Source organism: Parathielavia appendiculata (genome assembly GCF_033297405.1).
Source record: "Parathielavia appendiculata strain CBS 731.68 unplaced genomic scaffold N657scaffold_9, whole genome shotgun sequence".
Taxonomy (NCBI): domain Eukaryota; kingdom Fungi; phylum Ascomycota; class Sordariomycetes; order Sordariales; family Chaetomiaceae; genus Parathielavia; species Parathielavia appendiculata.
The window spans coordinates 240842-255260 of NW_026944228.1; the positions used below are offsets into that span (position 1 = coordinate 240842).

At 55.0% G+C, this 14419-nt stretch overlaps 9 protein-coding genes across 9 annotated transcripts; 4 read left to right on the forward strand and 5 right to left on the reverse strand.

The window, feature by feature from the left end:
- The first annotated feature begins 381 nt into the window (after positions 1 to 381).
- N657DRAFT_646854 (uncharacterized protein) lies at positions 382 to 878 on the forward strand. Its single transcript, XM_062793195.1, has one exon. The coding sequence runs from the start codon at positions 651 to 653 to the stop codon at positions 819 to 821; it is 171 nt and encodes a 56-aa protein (XP_062645950.1). The 5' UTR covers positions 382 to 650; the 3' UTR covers positions 822 to 878.
- N657DRAFT_493453 (uncharacterized protein) lies at positions 876 to 1525 on the reverse strand. Its single transcript, XM_062787646.1, has one exon. The coding sequence runs from the start codon at positions 1369 to 1371 to the stop codon at positions 931 to 933; it is 441 nt and encodes a 146-aa protein (XP_062645951.1). The 5' UTR covers positions 1372 to 1525; the 3' UTR covers positions 876 to 930.
- A 1017-nt stretch (positions 1526 to 2542) lies between these two features.
- N657DRAFT_672787 (uncharacterized protein) lies at positions 2543 to 2925 on the forward strand (the record flags this gene model as incomplete). Its single annotated transcript, XM_062795658.1, has 1 exon — positions 2543 to 2925. Exon 1 carries the CDS (start codon positions 2557 to 2559, stop codon positions 2923 to 2925), a length of 369 nt encoding a protein of 122 aa, XP_062645952.1. The 5' UTR covers positions 2543 to 2556.
- Positions 2926 to 3260: 335 nt separating this feature from the next.
- Positions 3261 to 4176, reverse strand: N657DRAFT_634988 (uncharacterized protein; the record flags this gene model as incomplete). The annotated part of the gene is made up of 3 exons (XM_062791320.1): positions 3261 to 3949; positions 4007 to 4066; positions 4134 to 4176. 3 exons carry the CDS (start codon positions 4174 to 4176, stop codon positions 3261 to 3263), a joined length of 792 nt encoding a protein of 263 aa, XP_062645953.1.
- A 655-nt stretch (positions 4177 to 4831) lies between these two features.
- N657DRAFT_681985 (Cloroperoxidase) lies at positions 4832 to 6124 on the reverse strand (the record flags this gene model as incomplete). Its single annotated transcript, XM_062796443.1, has 5 exons — positions 4832 to 4873; positions 5094 to 5215; positions 5312 to 5644; positions 5710 to 5925; positions 5986 to 6124. The coding sequence occupies 5 exons, from the start codon at positions 6122 to 6124 to the stop codon at positions 4832 to 4834; spliced, it is 852 nt and encodes a 283-aa protein (XP_062645954.1).
- An 839-nt stretch (positions 6125 to 6963) lies between these two features.
- Positions 6964 to 8031, reverse strand: N657DRAFT_691474 (uncharacterized protein; the record flags this gene model as incomplete). The annotated part of the gene is made up of 3 exons (XM_062797111.1): positions 6964 to 7085; positions 7155 to 7526; positions 8001 to 8031. 3 exons carry the CDS (start codon positions 8029 to 8031, stop codon positions 6964 to 6966), a joined length of 525 nt encoding a protein of 174 aa, XP_062645955.1.
- Positions 7908 to 10127, forward strand: N657DRAFT_599074 (uncharacterized protein). The gene is made up of 3 exons (XM_062790052.1): positions 7908 to 8333; positions 8388 to 9662; positions 9735 to 10127. The coding sequence occupies exons 1-3, from the start codon at positions 8111 to 8113 to the stop codon at positions 9764 to 9766; spliced, it is 1530 nt and encodes a 509-aa protein (XP_062645956.1). The 5' UTR covers positions 7908 to 8110; the 3' UTR covers positions 9767 to 10127.
- Positions 9949 to 12050, reverse strand: N657DRAFT_646858 (Arginase/deacetylase). Its single transcript, XM_062793196.1, has 7 exons — positions 11698 to 12050; positions 11447 to 11601; positions 11193 to 11380; positions 11045 to 11128; positions 10744 to 10973; positions 10262 to 10680; positions 9949 to 10189 (listed from the first exon to the last, which is right to left on the reverse strand). The coding sequence occupies exons 2-7, from the start codon at positions 11591 to 11593 to the stop codon at positions 10058 to 10060; spliced, it is 1200 nt and encodes a 399-aa protein (XP_062645957.1). The 5' UTR covers positions 11594 to 11601; positions 11698 to 12050; the 3' UTR covers positions 9949 to 10057.
- Positions 12011 to 13969, forward strand: N657DRAFT_646859 (putative MATE efflux family protein subfamily). Its single transcript, XM_062793197.1, has one exon. The coding sequence runs from the start codon at positions 12444 to 12446 to the stop codon at positions 13941 to 13943; it is 1500 nt and encodes a 499-aa protein (XP_062645958.1). The 5' UTR covers positions 12011 to 12443; the 3' UTR covers positions 13944 to 13969.
- The last annotated feature ends 450 nt before the right edge of the window (positions 13970 to 14419 follow it).

Genomic DNA, 14419 nt, shown 5'->3' on the forward strand with positions numbered 1-14419 from the left:
GACAAAGAGCATGCGTATCCGTAGCTGGACGATGAATTGCAACGCCATCAATAATGGCTCAGCGATGTACGCATACGACATGCGCTGAACTGTTCTGTTGGCGTCGGATTGATCTCGTCGGAGCTTTCCTTGGGCGGCTTGTCTGATCGTTCGAAGCCCCGACGAGCACCGTACAGTAGTACATTGGCCCGTCCAATCCCCAGCTACTGAAGATTTGAATCCACCCCGGACATTGCATCCGCGCACTAACCAAGTTTCGGTGATGCCAGTATCCGAGTGATACGGTCCGTGCAGTCCTCGTCGGATAATTCATTTCAAACCATCTATCCGTAGACAGTTCCCAAGTTTCCGGCTCCAGATTACATACTGCAATATTCCTGTCGCGAGGTTCCTCACGCAGCTCATCCGCCCATTACGATTTGCTCCCAACGCGTTCCAGGTTCACGTTTGCTTTACACATAGAACGTTCATGGTCATCTACGGAGCAGATTTCTCGAAACAGCCGCAAAAGTTGGATGGACGACTAAGGTGTTATTGGGGCTGAAAGCAGTTCCTTTTCCTTTTGTTTTCCTTCATCACTTGACGACTGGAAGTTTAATGAATTCTGACTGATGCTGATAAACTCCGATAAACTCGACAACCAGTTCGGAATGAAGATCATCGACGATTTCTTGCTCACGAGGTTCAAACGAGTGACGGGCCACAAGCTGCACCAGATCGCTTGCTTCGCCCGAGCAGAGTATTTCTACCGTGGTCTCGAATTGATCCTAATGACTGGCATGAGAAGCATGGACCCTTCTGCACACCGGGCGCGGCCTTAGCTGCGACATTCTGCACATTTGGGCGCATGATGATACTCCGTACCCCTTTGAGTCAACCAAAAAAAAAAAAGTAAGAAAAAAAAGGGTGCTTGTCTCAGCACAAACATGGTCAGCCCAACTCCGCGAGGCCAGACAGCCTCCTGCATGAAATGCAAAAGATTGAAGAGGAAGGAAAAAGATACAATTCAATGGTCGACGGGAATTGAGCCCGACGTGGGGGTCGAACCCACAACCTTGAGATGAACCCTCTGCATGACATTGTCTCTTGCATAAGAGTCTCACGCTCTACCGATTGAGCTAGCCGGGCGAGGCTAATCCAACTGAGTTGCTGGCTACCGCGCTGAGGGTGAAAATTTGAACGGTGGTGGAGAATCGATTTCGGTGTTTCAGGGAGTCGGGACATGTCGACTGTTGGACCGGTCCAGCGTGTGGTGGATCCAGGAGGTCCTTGAAGCATCTCCTCAAACCCAAGCAACCCAACACACCGGTCTGAATCATGCATCGTTACGGGAAATGAGAATGAAGCTATCGTCAGACATAGAAGCCGCATCTCTTGATCTGTCTAGTTCATCGAGTCGAGTAGCTCCTCAATGCTTGCGAATGACAACTCGGCCATGGTCTCCTGCCAGATCTTGTCAGCCAGCGCCCAGCCGTCGGCACCATACACCTGCCTCGAATATCTGAGAGAAACTTCGTTAGCCAGCAGATCTGGACAGTGCCACGCTATTCGAACCACTTACCGAGTGAATCTTCCAATTGTGGATAAAGCACCCGTGTGTCTCCGGCCTCTTCACCGCGGCTCCTGTGTAGGTCGGCGCGTGACAATGGAAAATCGGTTGCTCAAAATTGGTACCTGCCCTAACCCATTTCAACTTCCTCTGACGTGCAATATTCCTCGAGGAAGAAGGGGGCGTTTTGGTTCACTTCCCATTTTCCCACATCGCAGCACATATGGAGCAGTCCACCTGGGCTGTTGTAATAATGGAGCGCCTGAACCTGACATCTACTACCCTTCGCTCATACAAGCATCCTCCGCGTACACAAGCGCCATTCGCTTGCACAAGTACCCCTTCGCTCACAACGCTATCATTCAAGCCACCAGGAACCGGCACGATGATCTCTCCAAGGCATCGGGCCGCGCGGTTCGCCAGAACGGCAACGGCGGCATCGCGCCGCTCGCAGCCTACCTCCGAACGCAGCTCCGAGAGTAAGCGAAGCCAGCAGCCTCGGCTGAAGTAAGACGTTGATTAACAGCGCGGACGCGGGACAACAGAATCTCGAACGCTCACTATGTATGGCGCCGTCACCCGTAGTCTCAACTATCCGTAGTTGAGGATAGATCCACGAGCAGTTAAAACGGCTTCGATCGGTGAACGCGTTGAATACACGAACAACACCGAGCCGCCAATGTTTGGGCTTTGTTGGCCTTCGAGAAGCGCATCATTGGGGCTCGGCAGTTTGTTGAGAGTGTGAAAGAGATCCTGGAAGGCTTCACCGCAACTTCCTTTGTTGGGCTCAACAAGATCGATAACACTACAAGTGAAGCCGACATCATGGAGCTCGTCACCACGCTCATCATGAACCCGATCGAGTTCGCCATGGCGCAGATCTAGCTGCCGGAGTCATATCGCCTTCGTGTGCGCTGCGAGGTGTGCCCTCGGGATGGTCGCGATGTCCGCGTCGATTAGCTTCTAGAGGTCCGCAGCCCGTCAATTGTCAAAGAACGTTGACTGTGATGGAGATGAAGAACTTCGGCGTCGTCAGCAAGCAAATGAGCAATATCATGCCCGCCGGGGTCGCCTCCGTTCAGCAGGCTAGAAACCTCGCAGCCAACTTGAAAATCCGTTTTCTCAGGGACGCCAAGCAGCTTCTCAAGCAATCCGCAGAATACGCCAGACAGTTTCGAACACGGCACGTTGCCCTGTGCAACTTCAAAGTCGCCATCTATTTCGACTTTGCCCAGCTGCCCGAGGTACTGGCCGACAACGAGGGGGTAACAGTTAATGAAGAGGGTGGTTCCGTTGGAGACTTCGTTCTCATGTACCCGCACAAGGACCCGAACATCTTCCATTACGCGCTGCTTGCCTTCTTTAAGATGCGGTGACGAATGGATAGAGAGTCTTTAGATAGACCACCAATGGGGAACCTCGTTGCCTGATAATTGTCTGCATTATTCGTGGCAAGGTCTGACATCTATATCCTTTAGGAAGCGATGGACAGCGACAGGTTTTATGGGACGTGGGCAATCAGCTAGGTCAAAAGAGGAAGTTCGCAACAAAAAAAGGAGCATCAAGAGCAAGAGCAAGAGGAAGAGGAAGAGGAAGAGGGCGAAATCACTACCAATATATTGGTTCTGAAAATAACAGGTAGCAATGCTGCGTTAGAACAGAGTACTTGGCACTACTATTCAGTCAACTCGCGCCATGTGACCTGATACCCTCACACCTCCGCCTTATACTCCTCCTCCGCTGGTGACTTGTAGCTCACTAGGCATGGCACTGATAGTGCAAACAACACTTGAAAACCAAAAGTAATCCACTGCAGGACCTGCAGCGTGGTCCCCGACTTGATCAGCACCGAGGCGTGGCTCATGCCGGCAGAGGCGTACTCCAAAGCCCCGGCAGATTGGCTCGTAGCAAGGCTGGCCGCAAACACGAGCCCCGTCGACCCAAAAAGCATGCCGTAGGTGACGCGTCGGATAACAGTGCTCCGAATAGGGTGCTCCCAGCTGGACGGACTCCGGACGTCGCGCTTGAGGAGGATCAGAGCGGCAATGCCCAGCGTGAAGAGCACAGCGGCACCAGCGAGGACGGAAATGAAGGTGCGAGTTTGTAGGTCGAGCGCCGTGGTGACGAGGTCGATGATTTCGTCACGGCGGGCAGAAGCGGTGCTGTTAGACGAGGAGTTGCGGCTCTGAAGCTCGGGGAACAAGTTTGCGGCCAGAGTTTCGACGGAACGGCCCGAGGCAGCCTGGCAGCGGGTGCCGTCCTCGTCAATGCCGCAGATTCCGAAGTAGCCGATGCGAACCTGAATGGGAGTGTCGGTTGTGTTGTTGTTGGAGCGCAGGGCCACAACGTAAATGTTGGGGATTGCCGGGGATGTCGACACGCATCCTGTCAGGGACATGGCTGCAAAGAACGTTAGCAAAAGCAAACGGTGAAGCGAGAAAGAGCACAAACGCATACCATGAAAGACAACGGCCGGGATGATCAAGAGATATGGAGCATAACGAAGCATGCTGTATGCTGCCAGCCTGTTAGCACACCTGACTCAATGGGGCAATCAATCTCTCAGACATGGGATTCAACTCACGCTTGAAGTACATCTTTGCCAACTTTGTAAGAAACATCTTCATCTTGTCAAGATTTCAAACAGGAAAGAAGGTATGAAGAGATGGGGATTCTTAAGCTGTTGGCCAGCAACAAAGAGACAATGACAGATGACCCGCAACGCCGCGTAATAAAGGAGATAGTAAAAGAAGATTTAGAGATAGTAAGGAAACAATGGTAGCTTCAAGCCAGAGCACACAATGGACAATGCGATGGACCAGAGAAAAGAACTCTTCGCTCGTGGAAGACCGTCTTTTAAAGCAAAGCAGCACCGGAACCAGCCGCGGCCTAACTTGTCGGCCCATGATCGCGATAACGAGTTGGCTGTTTGTAACATCGCGGTTTGCGTTTCGACCCCTGTTCAGTGAACCGATTTGCTAGGAGCGATTGGGGGGAGCGTTGCACTGGGAAGCGTCGTTTGAGAAACCGCCGACCACTGGACCAGTCAATGCACATGGGGCCACAGACTTGACGGTGAAACCAATTGATTTGTTGGTGGAAACAAGCGACTCTTTGGAGAGGCGCGATCGCCGGGCGCTTAAACAAAGGATGAAGTCGTGTCAGGGGCGCCAGTCGACTGATCTCAGAGGGCTGGTCAAATCGCTATTTTAAGCGACGCGACTTCTTGGCACTTGAGTTCCCACTTGCCCGATAAAGAACCAGCAGGGGCCCGCTGACCAATCACGCCGCCATGGGCTTGCGCTCCCGCTTGAGATTCGCAACCTGCAGTAGTGAGAATGACAACTTCCAAGTCCAATACGGACACTGGTTGGTCAATCTGCCTTCGAGTATCATAGAAGTTGAGGTCTTAAAGTTGCAATACTCCCCATACACTGCAGGAACACTCATGGAGAACCTCGTCGCACCTGCTCCTCTTCATCCACCACTGACCGGCATTTTGGATAACACCACCCCTTCCAAGTTACTGTCCTTCATTTCCTACCGTCGTATCCGCCTGTTCCTGGCTCGCCGCGTTGACCTTCTCCTCTAGCATCTGAATGTCCGCACTCGTCAGCGTCTTCTTTGACCGCTTAAACCCCTCTTCAAACGGCAGCCGTTCCTGTTCTGTGCAACCGTCAGCAACTCAACCATCCCGTAGGTGCCTAGCACACAAGTGACAGCGCAGCACGAGGACAGAGAGACAGCACGGTAGGGACTTACCAAACAAAATCCTCACCCACTCTCTCCTGGCTCGTCCCTCGGCCCCCTCCCCAAAAACAAGCAAGTAAAGACACGTCTCAATGACGCTTGCCTTAATGTCATCCGCCGACATGCTGAACTCCGGTTCCAACGCCTTCACCGCCGCAATGTGCGCCAGCCGTGCCTTGGCCGCAGTGTCAATCGAGATGGTGCCGTCGTCGTCCCTGTCGCCATCCGGCCCCAGCTGCGGCAACACCGTCGCCCACACCTCGGGCGCGAAGTCCTTGTTGTTGTTGTTGTTGGGTGGCGGAGCGTGGATGTCATGTCTGCTGAGGCTGCCGTCGTGCTCGATGACTGGGAGACAGGGCAGGTCAGATGAGATGCTTGTAGCAGGGAGAAGGCTTGTGTGGCCTGCTTACTGCCGTGCTTGGCGAGATCGTCAAGGTGGAAGGTGAGCGCATTTCCTGTGGTTGACGTCTGCAGCGCTTTCAGCCCCGCGGGAATGGTCGCGTCCGGAGCGAGATTGATGGCGTCCAGCAGCGCCGTGACCAAGCGAGGGACGGAGATGTCTTTGCCGTCGCGGGGAAGGTAGCCGTGGTTTGCAAGGGCGTTGAGCATCGGGCAGGGGCTTCGGCCTGGCGGTGTCTGGTCAGGACAACAGGATCGATGGGAGTCCAATGACTGGGGTGACTCACGGTCCTCTGCGGAGGGGCTCTGCCAAGGGTAGTCCTCCACCTTCTTGTTCCGGGATGTGATGGCATGTACAACTCCCGCCGCTCCTGTGAGAAGACGGGACAAGAATGACTGTACTTTGATCTTGATGCCGGGTGCCATGTTGGAGATTGAGGGCAAGACTGCTGGTAGAGCATTTTGGGTAGTGTGGGACACTTCTATCGTACTGTCTTGCGGATCTTGGGAGAATGTGGTTTGAGTTGGGCCGAGCAGGAGGAACGCTTCCAGCAAGCTCCTGCCTGGAATACGAGGGAGCAGTGACAATGGGTAGCTACGTTCCCACAACCCAGCAGGAAGTATGAAGGGATCAGGAGATTTGTTCTGCCCCTTCCATTCAGGGTATATTGTCAAGACTTACAGGAGGTAAGGCGGCGTTTTCCAGAATTACAATTTGACCCACAAGCTTGTTGCGCTCTTCGGCATCCTTGATGTCCCTATCTTGCGTGGCGCCTCGGTCGAGCCATCTAGCCAAAGAGCGGCAACGCTTGATTCGACCCTGATACTTGTCCCACGTACTGTTAGTGATTTGCCACAAACGGGGCAGCCGCCCTGCCCAGAACTCTTGCCGGCCAACCGAGTGCATGGAGGGTTCTCGGCTGCTTCGCAGGCTCTACTTGAACTCACTGACAGGATCGTGTCGGGCCGACGGTGATGGGTGACGTCTCACTCTCCTCGCACCCCTCATCCGGCGTGCGGTGGGAATTTGATGGCGTCATGAGAATCAGTGAGTTTGCTCGGACGAGGTCGGATTGTCTTGGTGGTTTAGGTGTGGCCGCCAGTAGTCAAAATCATCACTTGCATACGCAAGCATGAGATGCAAATTGTTCATCAAGTCGTTTATCAAGCAGGGAGATATGTCTGTCAGCCGACCTTGGCATGTACTTGTCGGTCCCCATCAGGAATAAAGCTTTCTCTGCCTCTTTCCCGCCACGTCCTGGCCCTCAAGTCGTTGTGTGCTGTCGTATGCCCGACACCCACTGGCGGAACCAGTCATTGACCTTGAGGCCCGGGGCGCCGGCCATGCGGCCCCTGTCGAGGAACTCCGACATTGCCCGTGATTTTTCTGCATCGCGAGGGAAAGCGCATCGCAGCGACTGCACGATTTTTCAAAGGTCATCGCGGCCGCGAGTACGGTATAAAAGGACCGGGTCGATGTGGATCCAGCGGCGAATAGCGAGGATATTCTTGCGCTGAGTGCGCCTTTGGGCCTCGCGATGATGGTACATTTTCCGTCTGGCTCTCCAACCGGCGGCTTGGGCGCTGGTGAGGTGCACGAGCGCATCGTCTTCGATCGCCTGATTCCGGATAGACGTGTATTGTCGGGGCTGGACAGCGTCGCCCTTCTCGTCCAATACCGGTACCGCGACCTTCTCAAGGGCTTCAGACGGCAGCTTTTCCAGAGGGTTGGGGAACAGGGCGAGCGGATTCGGTTTGTCGGGTTTTGGGACGAAATTCGGGACGAGGATCTCTGAGACAGGCGTGTTGTTTTCGATGTCGACGGGGTCTTCAAGTCCATAATCTCATGCGACATGTAGAAGGCTGTCATATCAGTCGAGCCAGTCCCCCCGCTTGGACAGGGTGACATCCCCTCTTCGATGAGCGCGCATTGTCGGGGCTACGTCGTCTGTCGTTTGTGGTTTGTTGTCGTTTGTTGTCGTTTGTTGTCGTTGTCGTTTGTCGGGTCGAAAATTGGGTCGCAGGCGTAGTCGGGCGGGTCGCAATTCAGTGGAACGGTAATTACGGTCGAAGCATTCTTTCATCCTTATCCGTATTCTGTAATCCGTTCTCCGCGCACCTCTGCGAGATAAGGCTCGCTTAATCTCCACTGGGGCGTGCCTTATCTTGCGCTGCCAGGGTATCTTCCACCATTGAAAATGCCATTATCTAAAACCAGAGGGTCGAGCTGCCAACATGAGGACGGTTCATGATGTTAGTCTCGAAAGCATCGATTGCTGCTCGAGATTTGTCGGAAAGGTACATTCGTATCGTGCGTGCTCTTCGCGGGCCATGATCACGATCCATCTTTCTAGGAGGCACTACTCGTTAGTAGCAACGTGACATGCGCAGATCCCGCTGACGGACCGGTCCATGCCAGCCACACGATCGAGACAAGGATGCGAGGAGTGCCGGAGGCGGAGACGGAAGTGTGATGAGCAGAAGCCCGGCTGTGGTCAATGTTCTGCCTTCAACAGGACGTGCAGATACACCCTAAGGCTGGTATGGGGCGCCAGTGGCCGCAATGGCTCCGTACGCAAATCCTCGGCTGGTTGCCAGCCTCTGTTTCGTGGAAGCCAAGGCCGTCACGCAGCAGGTAGAGCACCAGCGACGTCTGTTCCGTATCGTAACCCGGACTGACCTGGCTCAGATCTAGACGAAGGGACCTTGGTTCAGCAGGACAGGGCGCTGCCGGAGATGCCCACCACTGAGCTAGCTTCCTCCCTCCCACGGCGTCTCCCAAACGGCATCCCGCTCTCGCCGACATACCGAAGGCTTCTGAGCTACTTCACGGGAGACATTCTTGCCTCCCTCTCCTGTCATCCCTCAATACACCAAGACCTCCGCCAGGGCTTAGTCCCTGTTACCCTCGAGTCGCCTCAGCTGATGTCAGCCTGCCTTGCATTGTCAGCCGCGGGGTTTCTGTCTCGCGGAGTCCTCTCAGTGGATGGCGTCGAGATATCTAAAATCCTCGGGCATCTACAGTCGTCCGGTTTGCCGCTCTTGAGGAGCGCCTTGGAGACTGGCCAGATGAGCGAGACGTTGCTGGCAACCTGTCTTATCTGGTGTCTCACGGATGTCTTCACCTATCGCCAGGGCACATCATCGTGGCGCATTCATCTACAGGGAGTTAGAGCGCTCCTAGATGGTGATATGGCTCGCCGCCGTTCTACAGCCTCATCATCAAGCGCTCTACGGTCAGCCATGAAGCACCTCCATCAGCTCTATCTCTCTCTGCAAACCCTGCCATATATTCCCCCTTCAGAAATTTCCGAGCTCACACCATCGGGACATGCACCAACGGAGACGACGCGAAAGGTGAATCTCGAGCCCGCACCAAGCCCGGCTATTGATGGATTTCTGGGCTACAGCGACGAGCTGTTGGAGGTCCTTCACCAGATCGATCAACTGTCGCGACTGAGCTCCGACGGTGCGACACAGCCATCCTTCGAGGCGGACGTTCTCCTCGGAAAAATCAAGGCCATGATCAGCCGCGACTCCAAAAGTCCGCCGGCCATAGCTATCGGCTCACCCTTGTCGCCCGAGTACGGCCGCGAGTTCACGCTCTGCCACCAGGTCTTCCAGCAAGCCACACTGATCCACGTGTACAGGCGGCTGTACCACCTTCCATCTGGATCGCGGCCCATCCAGTACGCGGTTTGCGCCATGCAGGACATGCTCAGCAGCATGAGCCAGGGTCAGCCATGCCACACCTGGGTCGCCATGGCGATGCCGCTCTTCACGCTCGGCTGCGAGGCCTTCACCGAGGAGCAGCAGGGCTTTGCGCTGGACAAGGTCGACAAACTGGAGGAGTGTATCCGCTCGCTCCATGTCAGGATCATCCGCCAGGCACTGCAGGATATATGGAGAGTAAGGGCGAGCCTGGGCGACTGTAGCGGCGAGCTGTGCGCAAGCCAACTGCTGGGTATGTGTCTTGTTCCTACAACCTTGACGTCTAAGTTTCTAGTAGGCATAAATTGACGGTGCTGCGGTGCAGAGAAGTTGGACTACAACATAATTCTGTTCTGATCTTTCAGACCTATTACGAAATTGAATGACCACTTATGATACCATACGCGGTTTGAGGAGCCCTCAATTCTTCTGTCTTTGCCTCTTTTCTCTTCTGTCTTAATTGCAATGGCAGGAGTTTGTTAGGAAAGGAGATGATCAGGGTGTTAGTGAGCGGATCAACTTGGAATGACAGTTATAAATATGGGGCGGTGTATTCTTCTAGCTCGTGAAGTTCATTTCAAACCTTTCAATCCCCCTGAAACGCCCTGTTCATGCTCATCTGTCGAGTCCCAGTTCACCACTCAAAAATCAAAGATCATCCGCCTCATTGTTTTCAATCATCTTGCTCAAGGGGCCCTTCTTCACCATGATGCTCATGACCTCATAGAGCACATCGGCCGCAGCCATGGTCGTGTGCTCGGCGTTCGTGTCATACGCGGGCTGTTTCACGTTGTCTCCTCATTAGTACGAATCTTGGAGGAATCGAGTGTCGTCGAGCAAGGAGAAACTTACAGCGACCTCGACAATGTCGGCTGCGATCAAGTTGAGGTCCTCCAGCCCGCGAAGGATGGTTCGAAGCTCCCTCGTCGACCAGCCTCCTGTCTCGGGCGTGCCGGTGGCCGGGGCAAATGCCGGGTCCAGCGTGTCAATGTCGATGGAGAGGTAGACGGGCCTCTTGGTGCCAACGCGGTCGAGGATCCTCTTGATGATGCCGTCGGTGCCAATCGTGTCGATCTCGCGGGCCTCAACAATCTCAAAGCCGCAGTAGCCGTCGTTGTCGTAGTCGCTGGGCCCGCTGAGAGTGGTGCGGATTCCGGCGTGGATGTTGGTGTCGTTGGCGAGCAGACCCTCCATGGCGGCGTGGTAGAAGTAGGTGCCATGGTTGATTGCGGCGACGTCGGAGGGAGATCCGCCAAAGACCTTGGGTTTCCCTGAGATTGGCGGCGTCCGTCAGGAAAGGCTCAGCTTCATTTCGGAGGCAGATACGGGCTTACATGTGTCCAGGTGGCTGTCAAAATGAATGACTGAGACGGGGCCGTAGGCACGGTTGATGGACCGCAGCAGGGGCAGGGTGATGGTATGGTCTCCGCCCAGCGTGATGACGCGAGGCAGCGTCTTGCCCTTGATTGCCGGGCCCCTCTTGTCGGCATCTGTCGCAGGCGGGCGCGAGAGGATATGGAAATGACCTTCCTCAATCTGCTTCAGAGCCCAAGTGTTGTCGTACCTTCGTCTGTGTCAGTCCTAGAGATGTCTGCGAGGGCGAAGTGGCTTGAGTAGGCTGAGTCAGGGCCTTACGAGGTAACGGGGATGTCACCGCAGTCGAGCACAGTGGCCCAGCTGTTGAAGGGGTTGGTCTTCAGGGGAACATTGTATCCTCCACTAGCCCCGTGGTTAGCAACCCATTGAGTGATGCTTGCTCAGGAACAACAAAGGTGAGACATACTAAAGATTCAGACGACGAGAGCCTTGTCGAATCCCGGAGGGACCGAATCTAGCACCAGGCCGATACGATGTCCCTGTGTCGAAAGGGGCACCGATGAAAGCAATGTCGTAGATGGCGTCGGGGTTTTGAAGGCAAGGCTGGTAGGGCAGACGGCCAAAGGTAGAGATACCGGAGAAGACCGAGTCGGCCTGCCTCAGCGTGTAAGTGACGGGGTACCTGGTACCAGGGCGAGTTCCTCTGGGAGCCTGACATACCTGTGTACCACCATCACCGGGAAGTGTGTTATACCACAGAGACTTGTGGGGTCCAGCAATGCTCTTCTGAGACTGCCCATGGCCGGCGTGGGCGGTAGCAATGGCTGCCCAACTGAGGGCCAAGAGTACCGATTCGGAATGCATCATTGATCTTTCTTTTCCCCTTGTAAATTATTCGGTCCAGCGAACAACAATAATGGAACTCAGAGCATACTGGCTTGCACTGCAAGCAAGGACCTAATATACCTTACCTTCAACAGACGGAAGGATCCCTCACTCCAGAGATCGTTTCCCCTCCTGCCGATCGCCAGTATGCAAACCCATCATCACCATCGTCATCTGGTGTTCTCAAGCGCGTACTTCACCATAATCAGTCTAGCATTCCCCACGTTTCCATGCTTTGCCGGAACCCAGACACTCCCCCCCACCTCCTCTTGCATTATCAAGAGGCGGGTACTTTGCCAGATTGCGTTAGTGCAGAATTTGTCGTTTTGTGCAGGTGACATCCAGAACGCGTGGGCGATTGCCGATATCTGGGGTTTGGTGGCTACATTTCCTAGAAAAGCATGATAGGCGCCGGTGGGCTGTTGCCAAAGGTATCAGGGCGTCGCGATTCCGCGGACCCGTGGATGGCCGATATTGGGCCGATGATGATTTGACTCTTCGTTGATGGGCTCCGATCCGGGGCGGGGACGGTCGGCTATCGCGGAGTGCGCATCGAAAGGTCCGATAACGTCCACTGCGAGTGTCTGTGGATTCCCTGCAGAATTCCCCATCAGAAAAGAGAAGGGGAAACACGTCGTGGATGAATGCATGAAGGGCCACGGTTGGGCGACAACCGGCAACGAATACACCATGGTTCGCAATCCCGCCCATAAAAGCCAATTCGGCTGTTTTGGGTCTTGTCGACCCTCGACAGGACGGCCGAGTATCGTTCGAATCAAAGTCATCGACACCGCGCGACATCACCGGGCTTTCGAGTCTTTCCAAACGCAAAATGAACAAGCTCCGAGCCAGGGACAGCAACCTCCCACTTCCTGATCCCGAGCAGTATGCCGACGAAACCTCACCTCTGCTCTCTTCGCACCCGGCTCGCCGACCGGTTGCTCGCTCCGAACACGTCGAATGGCTCGCCGAGATGTGGTTTCTGACCAAAGCCTCCATCCCCGTCATCCTGGCCTACATGCTTCAGAACAGTCTGCAAACCGTATCCGTCCTTGTCGTCGGGCGGCTGTCCTCGGAAGCCCTGGCCGTCGCCGCCTTCTCATACATGTTCGCCATGGCAACCGCATGGCTGATTGCTCTCGGCGGGACAAGCGCGCTCGACACGTTGGCGTCAAGCAGCTTCACGGCATCCAAAGACAAGGGGAGCCTGGGAGTCCTCCTGCAGCGGGGACTCTTCGTCTTGACGGCTTTCTACGCCGTCGTGGTGGTCATCTGGTGCTTCTCGGAGCATCTTTTTAGGGCTCTGGGTCAGCCCGAGTCCATCTGCATCCAAAGCGCCCGGTTCCTCCAGTTCCTGGCCCCTGGCGGTCTCGGATACGTCTGGTTCGAGTGCATGAAGAAGTTCTTGCAGGCTCAGGGCATCTATCGACCGGGGACCTACGCACTCCTCATCACCTCACCGCTCAACGCTGTGCTCAACTACCTGTTCATTCACACCTTCGGCTTCGGCATCTACGGCGCTCCCGTGGCCACGGGCATCTCTTACTGGCTTTCCTTCCTACTCCTGGTTGCCTACGCCGCCTTAATCCAGGGCAAGGAGTGTTGGAGCGGACTTCAACCACGAAGAGCCCTGTCGAATCCGTGGCCGTTCGCCAAGCTCGCCTTCCTGGGCGTCGTCCATGTCGGCACCGAGTGGTGGGCGTTTGAGATCGTCGCGCTCGCTGCCGGCCGGCTTGGGACGCTCCCCCTCGCCGCCCAATCAGTTGTCATGACGGCGGATCAGATCATCAACACCATCCCGTTCGGTCTCGGCGTCGCAGAGTCGGCGCGGCTGGGGAATCTGCTCGGGGCAAAGAGTCCCAAGGCAGCGAGACGCTCTGCGCACTGCGCAGCCATCCTCTCGGTCCTCTTTGGTTCGATTATTCTCACAGTCCTGTTCGCTACGAGAAGTGTTATCGGAGGCCTCTTCAACAGCGACGAGCGTGTTATTGCCCTCGTTGCTGACATCATCCCCTACGTGGCCTTGTTTCAAATTGCGGATGGGCTCAACGGCAGCTGCGGCGGAGCGTTGAGGGGGATGGGCCGCCAGTGGGTAGGGGCGCTTGTGAACTCAGTGTCTTACTACGGGGGCGCTCTTCCTGGCGGTATCTACCTTGCTTTCAATGGCTGGGGTCTGGCAGGTCTGTGGATGGGACAGTGTGTTGCTCTTTCGCTCGTGGGCATCCTGGAATGGGTTATCGTCGGCTTGAGCAACTGGGACAATGAGGTACAAAGGGCCGTAGACCGACTGGACGATGACAACCACGACCCAAGCGTTGTCTCTTGTCATTAGATCATCTAAGGCGAAAGATACACATGTTTACATTTTAGCCTACCTTTTACGTGGTGCTTCCTTGAGATGGCGGTCGTTGTGAGAGACTCACATTCTCTTATTGTTGTTGAGTCTTCCGTAAGGCAGATGCAGAACAGATTGGCTGCACCATGCACTGCCGTTCTTGTTGATGCATATCAAGCGTGGGGAGAGGAGGCGGCCTGCATGGAACCCACACCACGCTGACAGGCTATTTGCCAGGAATCTAGAAGGGGTTATTAACAAATGTGCCCTGGACCCGGCCCCCGTTATCCAGTGCGGAAGAGTGGACTCAGCTGAGATCTCCCCACGACCTGGGAATCGGGCCTAGCCAACCATAGTCTATCCATGAAGATAAGAGAATCGAAGTCGAGACATGTATGATAAGGCGCGTGTTGCTCCTTTCTTGGAAAGGTTGTCACCGGCAGAACGCCCAGAGCAGAGATAAGACGTCGCAG